Source organism: Passer montanus, unplaced genomic scaffold (assembly GCF_014805655.1).
Source record: "Passer montanus isolate IOZ18808 unplaced genomic scaffold, ASM1480565v1 scaffold122, whole genome shotgun sequence".
In the NCBI taxonomy this organism is placed as follows: domain Eukaryota; kingdom Metazoa; phylum Chordata; class Aves; order Passeriformes; family Passeridae; genus Passer; species Passer montanus.
The window spans coordinates 1,461,716-1,485,483 of NW_024358945.1; the positions used below are offsets into that span (position 1 = coordinate 1,461,716).

Here is a 23,768-nt window from a genome sequence, read left to right on the forward strand (position 1 = left end):
CAGAGTCCCATGGACAGAAGACGTTGCCAGTGATAACATCTGGACCAAGTGTTGAACTTAGAGCTGAGATTTTCTCTTTCTGTCCTTGGCAGCCTCTTGCAGCCGTGTGATGTAGTTAAGGAATAGCGCATGTTCTTTAAGACAGCAATTGTAATGTCAGAGGTTGAAATGCACCACTCTGTTAGACTGGATTAAAGTAGCAGAGCTTTGGGAACTAATGCATGGTGCATCTGGTATTATCTTTTACCTTCTCAGGGTGTAGGGGAAAAGCTTTGTTAATTTGTCAGGAGAAGATACTTTCCTTATTGGACAGAAAGGAAAACTTTTTAAAGAGGAAATGGAACTGCTCCATTTAAAGGAGCAGAGGTCAGTTCTCAGGTTAATTATTAGACTTGGGTTCTTCAGTTCAATAGAGCTGCTTCTCACCAGTGGTGTAACCTGGTGTAATTACAAACCAGCAATCTTTCAGGAAAGGGAGAGCTCTGGGACGAATAATATTCCTGTTCTGGCAGTCAGTGATAGTTTTATCACAGCTTGCAAGAAGGGCCTTATATCACTGAAACTGAGTTGCCAGCATAGCCTGGCTCAATTACAAAGCACAAACTGAAATGTTAATCCTTTGTGGCTGCTCACAGGCAGCACAAGCTGAAGTGCCTGCAGGATGCTCCTGTTTAAGTTGTAGGGCATTTAAGAGCAGAGTTATGGATGAAGGAAGGAAAAGAACTAAAACTGCTTTTCAGCACTGAATGATGCACAGGAGCTCAGTCTGCTTTAAATGATGATACTGGAGGGAGAGGGGTAAGTAGAGGAAGAGTTTAGAAAAGAACTTTGTGAAGCAAAACCACTACTATCCAACTTGCTTCCCAAAGTATGTTGTCAAAAATTGCCCTGGCTGCTGAAACTGGAACATCTTGTCTCCAGGTATCTCTCCTGAGGTGTGAGAAAGCTGAAAGAGAAGAATTAAAGAGTGTTCATCTGCATCTTTCAGTTAACATTAGGATTATTTGAATTCACAGAATCTCTTAAGGTGACCTGACATATTTGAAAAACCAAGAGCACAACACAATATCTCTTGTGCTGTGGGAGGAGGCCTCACAAAACAGTATCTCTCATGCTGGGGGATGAGGCATCACTAAATACAAGCTCTAAAGAAAAAAAAATAAAACCTGTGGTTTCCTCTTTGGCTCTCTGTGCCTCATTTGAAGTCCCTTGCCCATTGTCTCTCTCTGTTGAGGAAGACAAAATAAGCTGCCCACTGTGACCTTTTTGTTATTTCTGCAAAGTTCCTTCCATTTTAAAGGAGTGGAAAAGTACGTTGCAAGATCTGAAAGTGAAATGCAGAGAGTGCTGGTTTTCCATCTCAGCAGCCACACATGAAACTAAGGACAGCATAGTGGTTAAAAACAAAATAACCTTTGCTGTCAGAAAGCTGCAGCTATAGAGGTGCTGTAACCCTGTAATGCCAGTTGTAGTCAATTCTTTATGGCTGCAGGTTTTCACAAGTGGTGGTTGCTTTTGGGAGGTTTTCTTACTAACTCTCCTAGACCTGAAGCATAGGTTGAACAAAGTGGTGTGGGTGTGAGGTTTTCACATGCTTTAACTTATCTTTACATTTGTCTGAATTCCTGGTTTAGAAGACACAAAAAGCAGAAACCAATAAGTAAATGTGTTGTAGACCTTATTTAAATATAAATCACCGTATCAAAAACCTATACTTTATCTGAGATGTTTTCTTCCTTCCTGTTGAAAGGGTGGTTTGTTTGTGTTGTTTGCATCAGCTCCATGAAGAGTCAGGTAAGAAATCTTGCAGCCAGGACACAAAGAGAAGAGCCCTCTGTTGCTTTGTGTTCACACATGCAAAACTGAGAATCTGGCCTTCAAGACTGGCACTGCAGAGTATTTTGTAGATACATTTATTTCTGTGCAATATTCTCTCTTTTTCTGGTTCATTTATTGTCTCTATCAGCAAGTGCAGTTTGCAGTAGTTACACTGACAAAAGTTTGTTATCCTGGAATGAATTTATACTGCTGGGATTTTTAACAAGGGATAGCATCTGATGAGGAGTACTTGTCATATTTGATTCTGAGTAAGCTAAGAGTTGTCAGCTGCTTCTGTCACTGGACACCAGGTATCCCCAAGCCTCCTCCATTGCAAGAGTCTTCATGCACCCAAGGCTGGGTAAAAGTCCTGAATGCTCAGACTTATAAGTCATCAATTTCCCAGCAATGTTATATGAGCCTAAAGTGTATAGATTAGCAACAACTTCAGGAGGAGCCTAAAAAATTAGAAGATTTATTCTCTTGGACATTAAACATCACATCTTATTCCTTGGCAACTCACAGGTGATCTCTGCATTTCTGTGCATGTGTGTATTTGCCTGAGAGTATAATATGACAGTCCTAAAGCATTTGTGAATGCAGATAAACTAAGTCCAGCTCAAATGTGTTCCATAAACAGCTCTTCAGAGGCATTCATCTTTGTGTGGATTCATTTGTTCAGTTCTTGGAAAGTCACAGGAGCTTATTAGACTGCTCTGGCCTATGCCCAGGGGAGTCACTTAGGTGGGAATCAGACACCTATAAAAGGAAGAAAGGCATACCATTATTTTCCTTGGGTCTTATTTAATGAACTGGCTGCTCAGCTTCTGCAGAATTCTAGCACTGTATTTAATGCTTCAAAGTAACTTACTTTGAATTCTCAATAATTTAATATCTTTTACTGGTCCTTATCCTTCTGCTTTTTCTTTTGCAGTTCCATATAAAATGTTTAATGACAATTTAAAGAAACATAAGACATTGGATATCTGTAGGTCAGGCAGAGACTAACCTGGTTCTAGTGTTTGGTTCTTTCCAGAAAGAAAAATCTGTTTGCTGCCTATCCTTATGCAGCCAAGCCATTTGAAAAACTCACCAGCTGAACACAAACCATGGCTGGGTGTTTTGTCTTCCTTATCTTTTATCTGTGCCTCATTGCTACCAGTGAAAAGAAGGAAGAGACAGAGCAGCTTCTGACACTGACATTGACATAATTTGGCACTTGCTGGAGATTAAAGTGAATGTGACAAGATCTTTCTTTCTGGGACAGTAACAGGGATCTGAAGTGCTGACTTTTGTCAATATGGCAATGGCAAGCTCCTGTGCCTCTCCCTCCTGTGACTGCTGTTGCTATGAGAAAAGCAAGAAGTACGGGCTTTACCGATATGCCAGTGCTTTAGGATAAAATGAGAAGAGGAAAAAATAATGTGAGGCAAGGCTATCAAGGGCTCGTAACAATACAGCCATGAATGATGCAGCTGCATCTGTCCAGCATGTGCAAAAAGGATACTAATGCCTAGGAATTAACATGTAATGCATAAGGCACAGCTTCCCGTGGTTGTAAACTGGTATAAAAATGTTAACTTCACAGGGGTTTTGGTGACTTGTGGCATATAAGAATGTGTGATGTACGAGTCCTGCTTTTCCCACTTCATTCTGCCATGAGGTAATACCTTACAAACACACATAGTATAGTCCTAGAGGGTTACCGAAAGTGAGTCCATTGTGAATTCTCAGCCCCCCACACTGGGCTCAAAGAGCCCTCTCAAGGATAAACTACATTCTTCGAGCTTGTTCCAGGCTGCAAAGGTGTGACTTCTGTTTCTTCCCAGCCCAGGCACATTTTCTTGTTTTGCCTTTGGACTGCGGGAGAGGAAGCCCTATGGGGAAGGATTTCAGCAGATTAGGTCAGCTTAGTCAACACAGGCTTCACCAAAGCAAAATTTAGTCTCTTCTTGAAGCAGTTTTGATTCTGTTTTGAATCTATTTCCTAAAGGGTAAAACATGTCAGAGTTGTTTGCTTGGGATGAAAGTAGCATGCATCATCAGGGAAACCCAGGAGAAGTACCCAAAGTTTTCTAGACAAACAAAGCCTGGCAAACATGGACAAGTGGGCTAGAAGCAGGAGCAGGTACATTCAATTCTCAGTCTCTGTCCCTTGCTCCCAGTTCCTTGGATGCAGGGCATTTAATTACCCAGATGTCTCTCCAAAATGCATTAGTTGATCTTGTAATCCCTCACAGTGAGTTTATTCAGTACTTTATGGGACTTGAAGCTTTCAAATAGAGTCCTCAAGCAGAGTGCTCCAGAAGCTGAGCCCTGTTGGAACTAGTAGAACTTGTGCTAGCAGTGTGCCCTGGCTGCAAGGATGGCCAGTGGTGTCCTGGGCTGCATTAGACAAAGTACTGTCAGCAGGTCAGAGAGGTGATCCTGCCCCTCTGCTCAGCAGAGCACACCTGGAGTGCTGTGTGCAGCTCTGGGCTCCTCAGGGCAGGAGAGGCGTGGACCTCCTGGAGAGACTCCAACAAAGCACTGTGAAGGTGGTAAAGGGACAGGAGGAAAGCCTGTGAGGAAGGACTGAGAGAGCTGGGGCTGTGCAGCGTGGAGAGAGATGTCTCAGGGGCATCTTGTTACAAATACTTGAAGAGAGAATGTAAAGAAAATTGAACCAAACTCTTCTCAGTGGTGCTCAGTGTCAGTGAGCACAGACTGAAGCAAATGGAGGAAACATTGTCTTTGAGGGTGACTGAGCTGAAGGATTCAGAACTGCATGCACCCTACTCCTGAATAGGGAAGCTGCAACCACACAAGAAAAGTACTTTGCTAAAGTACCAAAAAGATCCATCCTCTCCTCTGTTCAGAGAACTCAATAGCTAAGCTGGTTCTTTATATCTGGAAATCAGTTATTCTATAATTTATTGACAATCTTCATCTTGACTGTTAAATAATTTCTAGCACAGATTGATTATGCTTAAGGGCTACTGCAGAGTCCCATGCAGCAAGTTTTTACATCCCTGTTCACTAGAAGCACCAGCATATCCTCCAAGAAAGCCTGCACTGAGCATGCCCTATTTCCTTTCTTTGTGCATTTCTCTTGCTATCACTGTTGGCAAGAAAATGTTGAATTTAGTTAACTTTAAGGTCTGAAACTGCATGGCTGATTCTATGCATTGCATTACCCTTGGTGTCAAGTTAGCAAAAGCTGAGAAGAATCCATTATCACATCTAATACTTCCATGAGTTTACTCATCAGTTTGCATTGTGTGCATGTGTAAATGGAGGCCAGATGGTGCTACACAAATGTAGTATAATACTGCTATATAAATTTGTGTAATACTGCAGGATTTGCTCTGCAGGACTGACATCCTGGGAACAAGGTGGGCATTGGAGATGAGAGAGCCCTCCTTCTTGTATGTGAGTTCCTACAGTGGGTATAAGAGCGAGATCTTTGAGTTTTTTCTCAGAGTGCTGTGCATGGCCACTGAAGATGGAGGGCATGTGAAGAGGAGACTTCCAGGACAATGCTGTGTGGTGCAGAAAGAGCAGCAGCTCCTGAACAGCTGTGTGCTACAGGAAGGCTTCAGCTCTTGGGCAACACTTGCTGCTCCAGGAACCACTGTGATCTCATCCAGAGCCTGTGCTGGATGGGTTTAGACAATGAAACAGTGCTGCAGAGCAAACAAAAGCTGTGCATAGATGGCGACAGCTCCTGAGGCCTCTTCTCAACTAAGCAAACCATAATGTAACTTTGCTGCCGTAGGTTTGTCTGTGAGTAGTCTGTGATTTTGTCCAGAAGATTGGTGCAAGTCGGATAGCTGGCTGTAAAGTGTGTGCATCTGTCTCTTCTAAGGAACATGGAGCACTGCAGATCTCCATCCAGAATGTGAACCACAGTGTAACTGGGAGCATATGCTGTGCCACTGGTGATGCATGTGGCAAGGACTAGCGACCCATTTGTCTCCAGCTTGTCCCCATGGTGATTTCTTGCCTGCCCTGAGGCAGGGTTGGTGTATGTTACTCAAGTTCCTGAAGGTTGCAATGCAGTAAAGTGGGATAACAAGTTGTCCTGACCTATAAGGGCACTGGTTTCCAAATGTGTCACAAGCAAGGCTGCTGCTCTCTATTTGGCTATGCCCAGCAGCACATCTTGCTGTTTATGTGGTCACCAGGGTGTGCAGACTGCACTGCACCAAAAATCTCCACCACCAGTGTTAGCTGAATCATGTATTTTCACAATGGATATTATTCTGCTTCTGCCTTGTGACTAAATTTCAGTTTTCTCTGGGAGTGTCTGGGCAATGATTGTTATCCAGTATGTGTCAGATTATCACCATTGCCTGAGTGTTTCTTCTGTCATACTGAGTTTTCCTTTTCTCCAAGGAATCTGCTGCTTTTAAGCAGAAAATAGGTACACTTGTTAGCTGTTTGCCTGTGTGGTTAAGACAGGGCAATACATGAGGGCAGGACCTCACTTTGCTTTCAGAACTGACCCTGTAAATGCTTCTGGCAGTGTTTCCTTTCACGTAGCACCAGGTCAGGACTGTTTCAGCATTTTATTAACAGACAAGGGCAAGTCCAGCCACCAAGGGTGCCCCTGATGTCCCCATACAGAGGATGCTACAGCAGACTGAGGTCCAGAGTGTTTTATCTGGCCATGAGCTGAGCCATACACAGCCACTTCTTGTCTGTGAGCAGAAGACTTTGCTCTTCTGTTCCATTAAGTTACTGAGAGTGATCATTGCTGAAATGACTTTGTTAAATAATCCAGAACTTTGCCTTTTCCTCTTTTCTTTCCTGAGTTCAGAAGTTGGTAACCTAAACACCAAGCCATGCTGTGCGTCCCTCAGTGCTGTGTCTGTTACTGGCAGGGCCTGGGGCTTGGGTCCAGAAGGTCTGGTTTGTGTGTTCCCCTGGGTCTCGAGGAATACAGATTTTATTTGTGTTTTATTTTATTCTTTTTTATTTTTTCATTTAAAAGCTATCCAGCAGTTTGTCAGTTGAAGCAGAAGACAATCCTTTGCACCAATACTTACTCATGCACACATGCTGATCAGCTGAAGTGTTAAAGCTCAAGGTGAGTGCTCCAGCCTTTAGTCAATGACCAGTCATTGATTTAGCACAACCACAAGTTTCAGGTGGGCATGAAGTAGTTCCTCCATTGCATCCAGTTTTTAGGGTACCTTTAGACACTAGAGATACTTTTCAATGTATAATTTATTAGGTAAATGGTCTCTTAATAGCCTGTGCTAAAGAGGGATGTAAAAAGCAGCTGAGCCATTCCTGGGTGTTGCAAGTGGTGGGTACTATTAGTCAGAACCGAAAAACACAGAAGCTGTGACCTTTTATAAGTACTGAGTGAAACACTAAGTTACTGCTGGTCAATTAAAAGCACTTTGGGTGTTTAATAGTTGTTTATGATGATATTAATACACAGATGAGTGAGGAGTTACTTGAGGCAATGTGTGTGCAGCTGTTGAGCCAGAACTGAAGCAGCCTCTGGTAAAGGTGAATGCAGAGAGGCTTGTGTGGCAGAGGAGCTCAGCAGATGACAGGGGGCTTGCCCATGGACTGAAAGAGGAGCTCAGGATGGGTGTGGGGTATTGTGAAGCAGCAGATGTCAAAGGGATGAAGCAAAGGTTTAAAATGGAAGGAATCAGGCATGAGAGAGTGATGGCCAGATTGGGATCCATCTAAGGCCCTGAAGTGGAATTATGTAAGGCAAACATCAATGAAAAGCAGGTAGCAAGAACAGCCAGCAGCCAGGCTTGTTAGTGGTCTCTTGCCATATATGAAACATCCCTTTAGGGTGTGCGTGAGGTGGCCAGAGGATGTGATAGTTTTAGCTGTAGCTCTTTTGTCTCCAGCTGTTGTGAGTTCTGTGCTTAGTTCTCTGGTCTGGTGCATTGCCGGATTTTTAGGGTAAATCATTTTTCCATCAGTGTAACTCACCAATTGTCAAGATTTCAAGGCAGCTGGATGGGGTGGTGAATATATTATTCTTGTGCTGGTGGCTATCAGAAATACTTAGGAAGAAAATTTCATCTTTGTTTTATATCATGCTGCACTACCAAGTACTTGTGAACAGGCTGTAATTCCCAGAGCACTGGGGCAGAAGCTGCTCCATGATCCAGGAGCGGGCTCCTGTGTAGTGGGTTGGATGCCAGGCACCCACCAAAGCCTCTCTCATCACTCGCCTCCACAGCTGGACAGGGGAGAGAACATACAAAAAAGGGTTGAGGTAAGGACCAGGAGAGATCTCTCATCAAATACTGTCACAGGCAAGAGAGCCTAATTAGATATACTAATTGAATTTATGGCTAACAAAACCAGAGCAGGATAATGAGAAATAACATAAAACTTTAAAAACATGTTCTTCCCACACCCCTCCTTCACAGCTCTACCTCCTACTCCAGCTGGGCAGGGAGGCAGGGAATGGGGGTTATGATCAGTTCATCACCCACTGTTTCTCCCACTGCTTTGGGAAAGGACTTGCTCCCCTGCTTGCACCATGGGGTCTGTCCCACGGGAGACAGTTCTCCATGAACTTCTCCAGTGTAAGTTCATCTCACAGGCAACAGATCCCTGCAAACTGCTGCAGTGTGAGCCCATTCCATGGGCAACGCTCCCCATCAAACTGCTGCAGCATGGGTCATCTTGCCATGGGTACGGTCTTTCAGGGACAGGCTGCTCCAGCACGGCCCCCTCCTTCCACAGCCCTCCCATGGGGTCACAGCCTCCTCTCAGGCATCCCCCTGCTCTGGCGTGGGTCTCCTCCACAGGCTGCTGGTGGATGGACCTCACCATGGTCGCAGAGGAATCCCAGCTCCTCTGCCTGGAACACCTTCTCCCCCTCCTTCTTCACTGACCTTGGTGTCTGCTGAGATTTCTCTCACATATTCTCACTCCACTCTTCTCTGGCTGCAATTACAGCTGTGCAAAAACTTCTTTTTTCCTTTTCTCTGAAATACATTATCACAGAGGCATTACCACCATTTCTAATTGGCCCAGCCTTGTCCTGAAGCACATTCATCTTTGGAACTGCCAGGGACTGTCTCTGCCAGACATGGAGGAAGCTTCCAGCAGCTTCTTCTTGCAGAAGCCACCCCTGCACCCCCCACCTTGCTACCAAAGCTTTGCCATGCAAACCCAGTACAGCTGTATTTCATTATTGGTCTGTCTGCACAGGCTGTTAATGGTGGGGATTTGCCACCTCTTCGCTCCCTAGTACAGGTAAAAAGGAGATCTGCAGCTTCTCATCTAGTTTTTTGGGGTAAGAAGAGAGAGGAATAAGCAGCAACGGATGCACAAACCCAACTCCCATTCTGCCATGTGCCAGGTTTCCTTGAGACAGGAACATAACACACCCTACCTCTGCTCAGAATAGTGTGGGAAACCTAAAATTCTGTATCCTAATTCAGTCAGACTGTCTAAGGATATGGACCAAACTACCAGCAGCCTAAATTTTCATGGCTGTCTGTCTTTGGGGAATTGCTTCATGTCTGAGTTTCTTACCAGAGCCTGAGGAAAGGAACTAACCAAGACCAGCTGAGAAGTGGTGTAAGGCAGGTGACTAATTTCTGGATTCCTTTGCAACTCAGAGCAGCTCCCCAGTGGGCTGGGCTTGGGCAGCCTGGTTTACAGTCACTTGGAAGTGCTGACACTATCATGAAATGTTAGGAGTCCTTTTTGAAAGAAAAAAAATGAAAGTATTTCTGTTGTAATGGTGAATAAAGAGCCTGGGTGCAGCAATGACCACCTAGTTGCAGAGGGGCAGAGGCTGCAGGCAGGTTTGTATCCTCCACCAAGCTGGAGCAATGTCAGGATTACTTGCCTGCATGTTCACTTCTTTGAGGGAAGAATAGGGTGGGGAGAATTAATGTAATAGGAAACAGAAGTACAGACTTGTGATTGTGCTTATTTTGTTGCCGTGGTAAACGAAAGCAAGGACATTTGATGATTTCTAAAAATTTTATTTAGGTAAAGAAAAATTGTGGCAAATGTTATCAAAATAGTTCATGTTCCTGGCAGCTTTACAAGTCAGGTAGCATGTGCCTAGATACAATGTTAATAATGGCTTAGCAGTATTTTTTGTTATAATTTATGTACACCAAAAAAAATCTTCAAAGCATTCTATATTTGGAGTGCTTTGAAGAATAGCATGTAAAAGGTTAAAGTAATGAACACTGAACATGTTTTAAGGTTATCTTTGAGAGGGACCCTTTACATTTTTAAATGCCTGCCTGAGGTTGCCTCTCCTTTAGGACTTTAAAGCTTAAATAAATCCTATATACAGAAGAAATTCTTCCCTGTTGCAGTGGTGAGACCCTAGCACAGGTTGCCCAAAGAAGCTGTGGGTGCCCCACCTGTGGAATTGTCCAAGGCCAGGTTGGATGGGGTTTGGAACACCCTGGTCTAGTGGAAGGTGTCCCTGCAGGGGATGGGATGAGATAAGCTTTGAGGTCCCTTCTAACCCAAACCATTCTCTGATTCTATGATTGTACATATTGAAAAAGGAGGTTGTGGCTTTATGTGCTTAGGTACAAATCCCCCACCTATTCTTCTGAACATACCTGTTTACTCATTTATTCTTTCCTTTGTGCTTTCACAAGAAGCCCTTGTGCCCTTCAAAAGCTCAGTAGGAGTTTGTGGTTAGTTTACAGAATTAACAGGGATGCAAACCTGAGCAGTTTGGTGCATCCCTACTTACTGGAATGATTGTGGATTTCACTTATGGGGTTTTGTTCCTAAATAAAAGTTTTATTCCACTGCCACACTCAAGCGTAGCAGTGGAGCCCATGCACATGGCTGGTCCAGCAGATGGGACAGTGTCTTCATAAAGTAAATAACCCATAGTCTTTAAGGATGTGGCCCTTCTGGGAGTGCTTGCATGTTTACATATCAAAACCAGTCATGCATAGGGCCCCTTTTAATGCATTTGAATTACTGCAGAAAAAATTTGGTTTCAAAACCATTTAATTAAGGTTAATGAAGTTTTGGACTTGGGTACTGTATCTCATGCAGTAAGTAATACATGTCTCTGTTCTTGATAGATGTCTTCCATTTGCAACAGTAATTACTTATTCAAGACTCAAATCCCCATGCCTTCAGAGTAGGGCAGACTCTATATAATATTACATGATAATCCTTTCCAAATGGAGACATAATGAGGTGACCCTTGTGTTTTGAAACAGTGTGATCAGCATGAGGATTTGATCCAGCAGTTCCACTCTTCCAAAAGTACTAAGGTGCTTGCAGATATTTGATATTGAGCTATTTTGGCCCTCAATTGCAAAATAAATAGGTCAAGTCTATTTCATTCCTTTGAAAGGAATTCAATAGATACTTCTCACAGTCACAGAGAAGCATGAAATTCTTCTGCTAAAATGAGATTGGGTTCATGAAAGGACATTGATGAAAGGCAACAGATATCTTTTACAGTAGGTTTTTGCAGGTTTGCAGAGCAAATATTGCATTAAAGATACAGGTAGACTCTCTGTTTTACTGATAATGCTCCAAGTTTTATTTTTTCTCCAAATTGTGATAGAGCTTATTGTAAGCTAAGCAGCCAGCCTTGTGGCTTTTGCTTTATTGCTTCATAGTGAAATACTGAAATAGTAAGGCATTGAGCAGAAGAAGTACAAGAAGAAGCATAAGCTGCCAAAATAACAGCAAAATACTTTATTATCATTATCATTTTATTGATGACTTTCAAGTCCTGTCGTCATTTCTTCAGAAACTGTTGTGACACAACTAACAATCCAAGTTGGCTTAACTCTAAGGCTCATTTCGTTTGCCTTTATAAGCACCAATCACTTACAAATTTGGGGAAGGGTCTAAAAAGAACTTCTTATAGATACTGATGTAGGTGGGTGTACAGATGTCTACACATACTTAACTATCTATTTATCTGTCTTTACATACAGATATATGAAACATTTATAATAACTATACTTTCCTCCATCCCTAAGCTTCTACTAGAAGTGCTTTTTTACTGAATTTGGTGTTACAAAAACAGGTCATTGTACATGTGGCACAGGGGATGGGTTAGAAACCTCTGGTAGGGAGACAGGAGTTTAAATGCACTCTTGGGCCTGGCACCTAAATCAAAACAAAATAAGTGAGAATGTCATTACATCATATGGACAGTTTAGATTGGAAAAGCTGAAATTGTCCTTGCTAAACTTTGGGATGTACTTGTATTTGGTAACATAGAGGCCCAGAGGATGCTTGTCATTGAGTATCACATCTGAAAGAAATGCAGGAAAACCACTGGTTTGCAGGGTCAGGATGGGATCTGCACCCTGTTATGCTCTTGTTCTGGCAGAAGCTCCACAGCAAGTAAAAGGTTTAAGGGGGTTGCTCCATCAAGCTCCTGCAGAAAAGCTTAGAACAATGGTCAGTGTAGAGGATGTCACAGGTAACAGAGCATGTTTGTGCAAGGGCGCAGTGCAGAAGTCAGCACTGGCTGCAGCAAACACCCCACATTTTACGAGTTTTCAGTATGTTTTTATACATATCTCTTGGAATACAGAACTGAGGATTAAAACTAATAGCAGGCTGTGTCAATACTGAGTGGTTTTACACTGTAATGGTAGAATTCAGTGGCCTCTTCACTTCAAAGGTGGCAACTAAAAGATGCTGAAATGAAAAAGAGGTGGAGATTAACAATGCTTTGAGAGAACAGAAATAAAGGTTGAGGGCAAGACTGAAGAAGAAGCAGGTGGTGAGGAAGCTGGGTTTTTCAGAGAAGAGAGTGTTACTCAGGAACAGAGAGCCAGTGGGCTCTGCAGAACAGCAGTGGTGGGGATGAGGTGAGTCTGTGCCCTGCACAGCCCCCGGCCACATGATGGAGAGGTGTCCCAGCGGCTGTAGCTTGGGGGTCAACTCTCCATCCTCTCATCTTACCACAGGAGCCTATCCCAGCCCAGCAGAACTGCTGGAAGTCTCTTTGTATCCTTGCAAGAGCAGCTGTCCATGCAGAATATAGCTCTGGCTTTTGATGAGTTCATCAGAACATATAATTCAAAACCAAAAGAACTCTTCAGACCTGAAGGCTAATAGGAACTCAGACAGTGTTAAGGCGCCAATAGGCAAGGACACTTCTGTTACTCATACAGTTCTGCTGGTGGTAAGAGTAAGTTTTTGAGCAGTGTGGCACTAGTGAGTTACTGGGGTTTGTGAGGAGCCAATTTAGTTTTGATTTGTCTCAACACTGATTGTCAGAGGCATGTGGGGGAGACAAGTAGAAGAAGATGGGAGAAAGCCTTGTCTCTGGGGGGCTTTGCCTGGCAACCATTTCAGAGCTCACAGGGGACACTGCACTCCGCAGTGGAAGGCTGGACTGGGCCAGCAGGCAGACTTGGGGAGCAGCCAGGGGCTATGGAAGTAACTTCATCACAAACTCCGGGGGTCTTTCCAGATTTGTTTTCTTGGGGCTTTTTGGGTCTGGGGGACTTTTGAGTCTTGTGGTTTTGCTTTGGCTCCTACTGAGGAGCCTGCTGAGCTCTGCTCCTTTGTCCTGGCCTTAGCCTGCTTTTTGTCCTTTTTTCCCTGGCTCCAGCATGCCTTTTGGCTCTCCTGCCCCTGCTGGCGCTTCCTGGTCCTCGTGTCTGTCCTGCCTCCCTGTGTCCTTGAGTCACTTGTGTCAGCCCTGCCTGCCTTCGATCCGGCCACTGCTGCAATGATCCCCGCCATGGCCTGTGGGGCCGTGCCTGTGGGGCCACGGCCTGTGGGGCCATGACCTGTGGGGCCGTGCCTGTGGGGCCGTGCCTCTCTGGAGCTGTGCACAGCTCATACCCCCTGCCTGGACCTCGACAGTCACTCCCAGTCCTGCTTTCCCTCTCTGTCTCCCCTCTCCCTCTCAGTCTCTCCTCACTATCCTTTTCCATTTTTCTTCCTCCTTCTCTGTCTTTTCTAGAAGTAGGGCAACTTCTTTTTTTGTTGTTCTTGGTTTTGGTTACCAAGAAACAGTTCTCAGAGGCAAGGTTGTCTCGGTTCACTTAATTTCGTTCTAGACCATCCATTTTTAAAAGAACTCCTTGCAGTTCCCCACCGTGCAGTGCGACAGGGTTCTTTACCCACAGCTGATATTTAGCTACTTGTCTTTCACAAGTACAAAAAATACTAAAATGGTAGAAAAGTAAATAAAGCTGTACAGCAAGGCCTGGGCATGAGCAATGTTAAATATCACTGGCTTCTGCCACTCATATATGTCATGTTTAAGAGACCAGTTCCAGAGGTATTTAGTGTGGGAGCCTGATGCAGGACATCCTAAGCCCTGGCCTTTGCTTGATGTGCTCATGATGGGCTTGTTAATATGTAATAAGGTAGCAGGCATGTTGCCTTTCTGAGAGCTTGACTAAATCCCAGCAGATTTAGAAACCCTGGAACAGATCTCAATAGGCCAGTAATGACTTGGAAGTAATATGAGCACCTTCATTAAATCTTCTGAATTATTCCAATGTTAATTTTGCCTGGTGAAATAACTGTGGGCTCATTCTACTGTTCCTTTGATGTCTGCAAGGATTTGGATCCACTGGATATGCGTTTGTGTTCAAATTTGTATTTGTGGCTGTCCCAGAGTTTTTCAGGACGTACCACATCACCAAACACCATTATTTGTTATTTAAAAACTGCTGAACTGGAATTCATATTCTGTCCAAATTCAAATTCTGTCCAAATTTGAATTCTCCGTTATCCATTATTCATTTTCCATTCATAAACTTTTATCAAGTGACGAGGCAGCACAGAGGCAGTGCAGCAACAGGGGGTGGAGTCAGCCATTCAGAAAACATCTGAGAGTCACTCTGGACTCTGGTTGGTGAGTCATACTGAGCTGTGAACACATCCTGAATGTCAGGATCCTTTCACATGCTGAAGGAAGTGTTGCAACTTTACTCATCTGGTCTTTATATTGCTCTCTGGAGGCTTTCATCCCAGTCACTTTCTTTTTACAGTAGCTCAGGAATACATCATGAAGTCTCCTAAATTCTGGCAGAGTTCTTGCTGAGTATTTCATTTAGGATCTTAATTCTGCGACACGATGTGTTGAGCACGTGGAAAATGTGAATTTGCTCCATATTGCAAGAGGTATCCTACTCAAGAGTGTATGGGGCTCTGCTCAGACCACACAGGAGCACACACTCTGCAGCTGTAAGCTGAAGGAAGAATACAACTCTGCAAGGTTTCTCTGTCACCTCTGCAGCCTATCAAGTCTGCTTGTGGGTTGATGTGCAGAGTTAACAGCTAAAGGCTAAACATTTTGCCTGTGGGTGATTGTTAGCATGCTAATTATAATGTGACTTTTTTTCCTGGAACATGATAGGTGACAGGAGATGGATGAGGAAAGAGAACAAACTTCTTTACTGTAAATATTGATTGTTGAAAATATCCTGGAAGAAATATTTCTGAGAATCTCAGTTTCACCTTTTTCTTAATGCTGTTGGTATTGCCGAGATGGCAGTGACACCCTGTGGTACCAGATGTGATCATTCAGGAAGTTACTGTAAGATTGCAATAGCAAAAAGTCCAGGAATGTTTTAAATCCTTCTTTACAGATCATGTCCTCTATCCTTCCCTGAGTGCTGTGCACTAAGTAGGATATACTTTCCTGGATTTAAATGTCATAAAAGTAGCTCTGGTCTGATTCACATCTCTTGGTTTTACAGAAGAGGAATCAGCTGTACCAGCAAACAGGGATCACATTGCAGGGCACCTTTGCTTTCACTCAGTGAAAATGCTTATTCTTCTCTGGTTGCCCTGGTGAGCCAGGAGAGCTTGTAATTGAAGGGGGCAGTGCTCATCTTGGGTATTTCCTCTTTTTCAGGGGGTTCATGAGTCGAAAGGTGTGTCTGAAGATTATTTGAAACTGGAATCCCTGATCCAGAAAGTTGTTTCTCCTTACTTGGGCACGTATGGTCTGTATTCCAGTGACGGACCCTTCACGCACTCTGCCTGTATCTTGGGTAAGAACAGCACAGACTCCATTTGGCACAGCACAGAGAACTTCCCAAAACCTTGCTCCATGCAGGGCCTGCACAAGAGGTGGCTGCCAGTGCTTACATGGGTACATCAGGCTTCTTTTTTAAAACCATGCAAGGTGCAGAGTCACAGTAAAACTTGAGTGGCAAAAGATGAAAACAGATCATCATAAAAGTGCTCAGTAATAAAAAATCAGTAAAATGAATCTAGAGTTTGTTTAGCATTTCCATTCTACCTTTTAACAAGAGAGTTTTGACACAGGATGCTTTATGGACAGTGAGAGGAAGAAGCAAGAAGCCACTTCTGAAGTACTCAGTAGTTAATTTTCATTAGTGTTCATTAGTAGACAAAGATCATACAAGACTGTTAAAATTAGGGAAGAGAGTGTAGGAATTTGTCTTTGAGAAGGCTAACACATAAGCCTTCTAGCATGTAAAAGCTTTCTGCAGAGTAGAAGGTAATAAGCTGTTTTCCATCCCAATGGAGATAAGAAATACAGAGTGGGTCTTACACAGCAGTGGGAATTCATATTACATGGAAGGAAAAATCTCTTAATTTCACATGCATTGCCTCTGGAGATTATTGAGTCTTCCCTGCTGAGACACTTTTTACCTGTCACAAACATCAGCATCCATAAGGAGCAAGGGGGAAACGTGGCCTGGCCTGGTGGCAGCTTGAGTTCTCTCCAGCTTAATTTCTGATTCTTGGAGCTCTGAAGTCTTTGGTGACTTCTGTGATGGCAAGATACAGCCAGGATGAAGGTGGAATATCCTACATAGCAATGCAATCTGTTGAAAATACAAGGGAGATACTACCAGTGTAAATTAAAAAGGAAACATGGTAGTACCTGAGTATTTTACTGTAAATACTGGGATGGTGTGATTAAATAGAGCAGACAGAAGGGAGATAAGTTCAATTGCATGTTTTCTCTGCAGTCAGTTCAGTCTGTTTCCTTGTCAGAAATGGTCAGTAAAGCAGTTGATTTTCCCTTGGAGCCGAGTGGCAAAATGGTTGTGTTGCAGCAGGTGTTCAAGAAACAAATGAGTTTTACATGACTAAATAGAGGCTGGTTATGTCCTGAAAATGTTTCAGGATTACTACTTTGTATTCACTGCTTGCCATTAAAAGGCCACAAGCATTTAAATGGAGCCTCAAACTGACATTTTCTAAATACAAGCTTTTGTATGTCAAGATAGAAAAAATTCACCCAAAGAAAATAAAGCATCAGTGAAACAAGTTGTTAGCAAATAAATGTCTGATTACATGGCTGCAGAAGATAGGAAGGTTTTTTTTGGGCTGGGCACTTCTTGCTGCAGTCTGGGTTGTAGATGTAGCAACACTCCTGAAGTGGGTCTCACTGTAATCACTGAACCTGGATCCAAGGGAGCTTAGTGTGTGAGTGGCTGCTTCTTTTAAACTACTGCATCTAATTCTCTTCAGCTATTTTGCTAGCATGTTGCATGTTGTTACCTGAGTTCATGGCCCCAGGAACCTTTTCTGATTACCAGCTCAAACTCCTAACAACGAAAAAGTCCAAAAATGAACTTGGATCAGATGATTTCACTGCTGAGGCAGACACAGTTGCAAAATACAGTCTTAAATCCAGAAATTGGCTTTTTTAGTAGTACAGCATGTGATTGGAATTTGTGTCTAGGTAAGTACATAATTGCACAATAGCATAATTTTAAGAGATTGGAATATGTTTGAGGGAACATATACCAGCATCCTGATTTAAAGCAGAGAGTTTATTTGCAGAGGCTGTCGTGACTTCCAGAGGGTGATTTGATCCCCTGCTCCAATTGTGCCTCCTTCATGGGATGGCAGAGTGAGAGTAGCAGAAATAAAGCTTCAAAAGTGAGACCTGTTATTCACACCACTTTTTCTGCTGATAGCAGGAGTGAATCTGAGCACTGAGGCCTGCACAGAGTTTGAGTGGTGGTCATTTGCTCATGATGGTCATTTTATTTGCACTGCCAGGACATTCCAGCGCTGAACTACTGCCAGAGAGGAAGCTCAGTGCTCACTTGCTGCCATCTGCTGTTTTGTTTTTTTTTTTAAACCCCACTTGGTAAACAGCATTCAGGCAATCACTGCTGGATTTAAGGCAGATTTGCTTCCCCAAAAAGAGGTTTCTGTGGGCACTGCCCTCTAGTTAACATTTTCAGTCACTCTTGGTGGTCTCCCTCTGAACTTAGAAGGTTTTTCCAGAATTAGTAGAAAAACTGCCTGTCTTAATCCTCATGCTCCAAATTTGAAGAGACTTTATTTTCCCAGGATGGGTGGAAAAGTTAAATTTCAGCTACTAAAAATGAGTGAAAATGTTTATAGCCTGAAAAAGAACAGAATTGCACTTTCTGTTCTTGTTTAAAGGAAGTGTTTACAACTGTGTATCACCTCTCTCATTGTATTTACTGTTTTATTTCAGCCGCTGAAGTTGTGTGAATATAAGGGAATCTCACTTACTATTTGTAAAGATGATTTGGGGTCTTCAGTATGCTAAAGAAATCTAGGAAATCTGAAGCCTATGAATCTACAAAATCAGCAAAATGTCTTCTTCTAGAAAAGTTTCATTCCAGAAAAGCTTATGAATAATCAGGACTTTGCATTTCTTTTGAACACTCATAATTATTAGTACCTTAATGGGAGGCTTTGCAGGTATGACTCTGGGTCTTTGTTTACAGAGAAGCGGTTCTTCAGGCGTTCCAAGTCGGGGGACATCCTTGCCAAGAACCCCGTGGTGCGGTCCAAGAGCTACAACAATCCGCTGCTGACGCCGGTGGCCGAGTATGAAACGGAGGGCATGGCTGCCAACGGAACGGGCATCCGAAGGCACTCGGTCTCAGAAATGACCTCCTGCTTGGAGCTCCAGGGGTACTCCAACCTCACCACCATCATGGACAACGGTTCCAAGAGCTCCGTGACAGCCATGAAAAGCTCACTGCCAGGAGACCAGGAGAGGCCCAGCACTGGGTCAGTGCAGTGCTCCAGCAAACTCAGCACAGCTGAGCAGCAGAAAGGACTCTTCCATTCAATTGGCGACCCACACAGGTCTTTTGAGCTAGACAGAGACACTTCCTTACTTCCAGTTCCCTCTTCCAGCCCTGAGAACATAGTGGATCAGATTTTGGAGTCCATCGACTCTGATTCTGAAGGCATTTTCATTGATTTTGGCAGAGGCTGTTCCAATTCATCAGCATACAATGTGGATGTGAACAGACAGAGCATTGTGTGAAGGATATTAGGAGACAAACTATGGGGTTTAATATTATATATGAAAGTTACTAAGACGGTGTGTCGGACTGTGGGCAGGCTGTCTGCGCCTGGGCAGATCGTGGCTGTACTGAACAAACACAGTTTGTTTATAGCAGGTGGGAATCTGCTGAGGGGGAAGCAACTCCAGCTGCTTTTCCCCATCCTTGTCACCCTGCAGATGGATTTCCTATTTCTTTTTAAACTTAGGGGTTCACAAACTCACAAGTGTCTGGTAAAACACTATTATAGTGCAGCTGGCAGTGTTTGTTCAGGGAAACAGCTCAGCAAATAGCTGTGCTCACTTCTAATTTTCTGAAGAGGTTTCCTGCAGATGGTAGGTTGTTCTCTAAACTGTAACACCTCAGCCAGAATAGAAACATATCCTTTAAAAACAAACAAACAAATAAAAAGGCTTTTGGCTTTCATGCCACAGAATACAACAATAAATAAGTCTCTTTTAATCTTTTTCTTGTACATCCTTGTATGCACTCCTTTGCCTAATGGTGACTTAGAGTTCTTGAAGAAAGGCAAATAAACAGAAATGTGCTTCCTGATGTCACACAATGCCTAGTGTCTCATTTTCGGTTCCACTGTTTCCTCAGCCAGTACCTTGTGTCTGGGAGGGTTGTCTCAAAATTGGGTTTCAAAACCAAAATTAATTTGCTCTGAATGTGGCACTTCTGAGAAATCTGTACTGTCAGCTCCTGAAGCATCTGTTGTATGGAGAGACTCCATCATATTTCAACTTACTTGTTTCCTAAATAAATGAAAATTTGGCCTCTGAGGGAAATCCTCATTATATACTTATATTCTTATAGAAATACCACAACGCATCTGCTGTCAGTTATGGTTTTGGGAAGTGTGAACTGTCCAGCTCTTCTTATCCTGAGCACACGCAGCTCTTTGATTCTCCCTTGCAGTAACACAGAGGTGTAAAAGCTGGATCAGTAGTTTTGCAGAGGATTGATGCATATGATACCCAGGCGAAGCAGAAATCCTGCTGCACAATGCAGTTTTGATCAGGGGGTTTTGCAGTGAAGGCAACTCCATTTTGTATCTGTGCTTTGGTGGAAGGAGTCAGCTGGTATCTCCTGAGCTGCCCACCCTCTCCTTGCTGGACAGCATGATGAGCCCTCAGTCTCAAGGAGCTCTTGCCGTATTTGGCCCTGTGGAAACCACAGGAGAGAGTGGAACTCTTGCTGAAATTGGATCCAGTATAGGACAAGAGTGATGATTTCCAGAAGTGTCCTGAAGTGCCACCATGCTGGCACCATCAGTCTCTACCCTTGCTCTTTCTGACAAACACTGTTCTGTTTCCTAAATTATTTTATTCAGAGAAAAAGAGAGTCCACAGCCTTGTTCTAAGGACACGGTGCAGGGAGGAAAAGGTTCAAACCCTTACATAAAAATAGAACCCCAAACATAACAAATATAGTGCCTCCACACACCTTCATCCCTCAAGGAACTTTAAATGTTTTAAGAGTCATAAGCATATTTAATTACTGGGGAATGTTTAAGCACAGTTTCAATGGAGGAAAGAAGAGGACTGCTAGGACCCTTCCCGCTGGAGGTTTTGCATGGTTAGTGTCTTCTGCCCTGATGGAAAACCTTGGCATACAGGATTCCTCTGATGGAATCCTCTGGTATGCTGGCAATTAACTAGCTTTTCCCACCTTGCACACATGGAGATAGTGAATAAAAATCCTTCTCTGTTTGTGTTAGAAGTTATTTAGACACTGGGTTCGAGAGAGGGACTGCATGAGAGAAATTCTCCTAACAGCCACCTCAGAAAGCCTCAAGAAGGAAATAGCCTTGTCTTCAGTGTTTCCACTTGTCCAAGACAGGCATGGGTTCACTTCACCTTCTCACATGCACTGTTAGGGGACCTGGCTGTCCTGGGGTACTGGGGCATTGCAGCCCAGCACATCCAGTTAGCTTTTGCATTGCCAGCTGTTAAGAGTGAGGTCTTCAAAGTCACAGCTCCAGCAGCAGCATGAGAAGGATCTCCTAGAGGCTTTTATGAGCAACACTTAAGCTCTTCAGAAGATAGAGTCCAAGGTCACTTCACTAGGGCTACTCTGGAGAAGGACAGAAAAGAGAAATTCATTCAGCCTAGCCTCACCCCCAAAACTTTGATTGCCAGCTGAGGTAGGGTTAAATAAGTATTTAAAGAGGTTGGGTTCACTCACACCTGCTGGGATTCATTACCTCTTGTTAGGATGAGCTATGAGTTCTGCTGAGCTGAAGTAAAAGGCTTATGTTTGTCCACTTCAGGATGAAGAGGCTCTCAGTTGGCTTCAGTTAACGTAAGTTGCCCTGATGATGCTGTAATGGAACAGGCTGACCTCTGGTTTAGAGCTTGCTCAATTAAATTGGTCACAGGTGACAAATGTGGTGTTGACAGAAGTCCCTCTCTGTCTGCTGAGCTGCAGCTCTGCTTCGGGGGGTAACAAGTCAGTAAGGAATAAATGCATTTTGATTTTCAGGGTTCAAGCTTTTTTAATTAAATAGAACATTACACATTCAGCAGGCTTGCTCTGAAGACCCTGGAAATCACAGTATGATTAAGGCTAAAAGGGACCCACCAGTGGGGTCATCTGGTACAACCTCCCTGCTCAAGCAGGATGAAAATATCTGAAGTCAGAGTTCAGTTCTCTATTGCAACAGTGGTAGGGTGGAATTTTTGTCTCTTTTTCAAGTTCATGTTAAAAGGTGTAGGCAGATTGAAAATTGTAAGACTGGATGTGATGGTCTTACTGGCCAAGCCCAGTGTTCCTTGACTTTAAATTCTGCACAGATATGAGACTACCTAAATTTGTGATCCTCCTACTAGTAATCCCAGTGCAAGCAGTCAGGGATATGGAAGTCCTAGAGACAAACCACTGAGTCATCACAAAGGAGAAGTTTGTGTCAAAGAGAATAGCGTGTTCTTGCCAAAATATATTTATGAAGTGATGGACTTTGAGCTTTTCAGGTCCTGCTATAGAGCAGTGTCACTTGAGCTTTGCCCTACAGTGGCATTCTGAGTATGCCAGTTATTCCTCTTTATGCTTCCACTGTTGCGATTTGTGTCCCAATCCAAGAATCAAAAGCTGTTCTTTCCCTGGTTGGGACAGGCTCCAAAGTCCTATGAGGGTCCTACAGAGCAACAGGTAGCACTTAAAGCTCCTGTCATATGGCACTGCAGCGGGAACATTGTGCGAGCAAAAGGAACTGGGAGACTGAAAGAGATTAATCTAATGAACAGCTCCTGAGCTCTGTGGAGAAGCAATACAGCTGCCTGGAGCTCTGCTGGAAGCACCGCTGAATAATTGGCTGCAAACAATGCTGTCCAGACAGAGGGCTTTCCTGTCATAGAAATGGAGAAAATTACTTTCATTATTCAGTTAGCTCGTGGCACCCTGGTTCCAATGGTGCTTTTGACTAAGTCTGAACCTCCAAGGTGTGGTAACAGAGGAGCTGTGTGCCAGCTTCTCCTGAGGCCACTACACAGACACACGAGTATGTGAAAGTAACTCATACCTCGACAGTTCTGGTTAGAGAGGTATAGATTGCCCCTTTACTGGGATAATATGCTGTAAGGACACCTTAAAAATTATGGTGTCAGAAATTCTGTAGTGTTATTTTTGAGCTGTGGTCTGCAGAGGTGTAACTGTCATTCCAGAACTTTGAGAAAAGTACCAAAATTTGGAGGCAGGGAGCAGAAACTCGGATATCAATCAAGCCAGCAATGCTGCAAAGAACATATGTAGCCATTTTATTTTTTTTGTATAATTAACTATGTGCAATTTGTTTTTGGAGTGAAGATAACTTTATGGATGGGGTTGGTTTGTATTTGAGGTAGAATTAATTTCAGTAGGTTTCCTTAATGGACTTCTGAGATGTAGAATATTGGGATTTTGGTTGTGTTGCTTGTATGTTTAAAGATACAGATTCGGTATGGCTACCTGGGCTGCTGGAGTTTTGGGTGGTAATTTATTAGATGGCTTTTGCTGGATGCCATTTTTAAGTTTTGAAAATATTATTTTTATTGTATTGGTTTTAAGGTATTTTTTAAGAATTCATAGTATTGTTTTATATTGTTTGTAGTTGGTGTATGACAAGGGATATGGTGTACCTCTTGAATGTCATGGTTTTGCTGTTCATAAGTTTCGATTTATTTCAGGTTCAATGTTGGGGGTTTTTTAGTTTTATTTTTGTGGACAGAGGCATTTATGTGGTGGGTTTTTATAGACAATATTTTTTAAAATTTTGATAGTGATATTTTTTAATATTTTAATAGTTTACATTTTTATGCTATTAGTTTTTAATTTTTTTAATTATTTTTATGGATTATTGGTTATTATTTGTGAGTTAGCATAAAGGTAGAGCTTTGGGTAAACATAAATATAGAAAACAGATAAATACATAAAACTATAACATATAGTGTATTATTGTAAACATATGATATCATATATAAAATATAATCTATTTTTATATATACACAAAAAATATAAATATAGATTGTAAATATAATATTTAAATATAGTTTAAAATTGGTTTGTTTTGTTTTTATTAGGTTATAGGCAATAATATAAATATAAGTATAAATATAACTAATATGTAAATATTAATTATAATATAAATCTAATTAATATTAATATATATGCAAATATTAAAAGATATTATATATATAACTATAGCTATAAATACTAATATAAATAATCTAAATATATTATATA

General features: G+C 42.7%; 1 protein-coding gene across 6 annotated transcripts in view; it reads left to right on the forward strand.

Annotated features, from left to right (window-relative positions):
* PRR5 (proline rich 5) overlaps positions 1-19,451 on the forward strand; it is a 70,973-nt gene extending 51,522 nt beyond the window's left edge. For all 6 annotated transcript variants that reach the window (XM_039698273.1, XM_039698270.1, XM_039698271.1 and 3 more), the window contains 2 exons: positions 15,641-15,779; positions 18,477-19,451. In XM_039698273.1, coding sequence (XP_039554207.1) covers positions 15,641-15,779; positions 18,477-19,027 — 690 coding nt within the window. In that variant the 3' untranslated portion in view covers positions 19,028-19,451. The remainder of the gene's footprint in view (positions 1-15,640; positions 15,780-18,476) is intronic.
* The last annotated feature ends 4,317 nt before the right edge of the window (positions 19,452-23,768 follow it).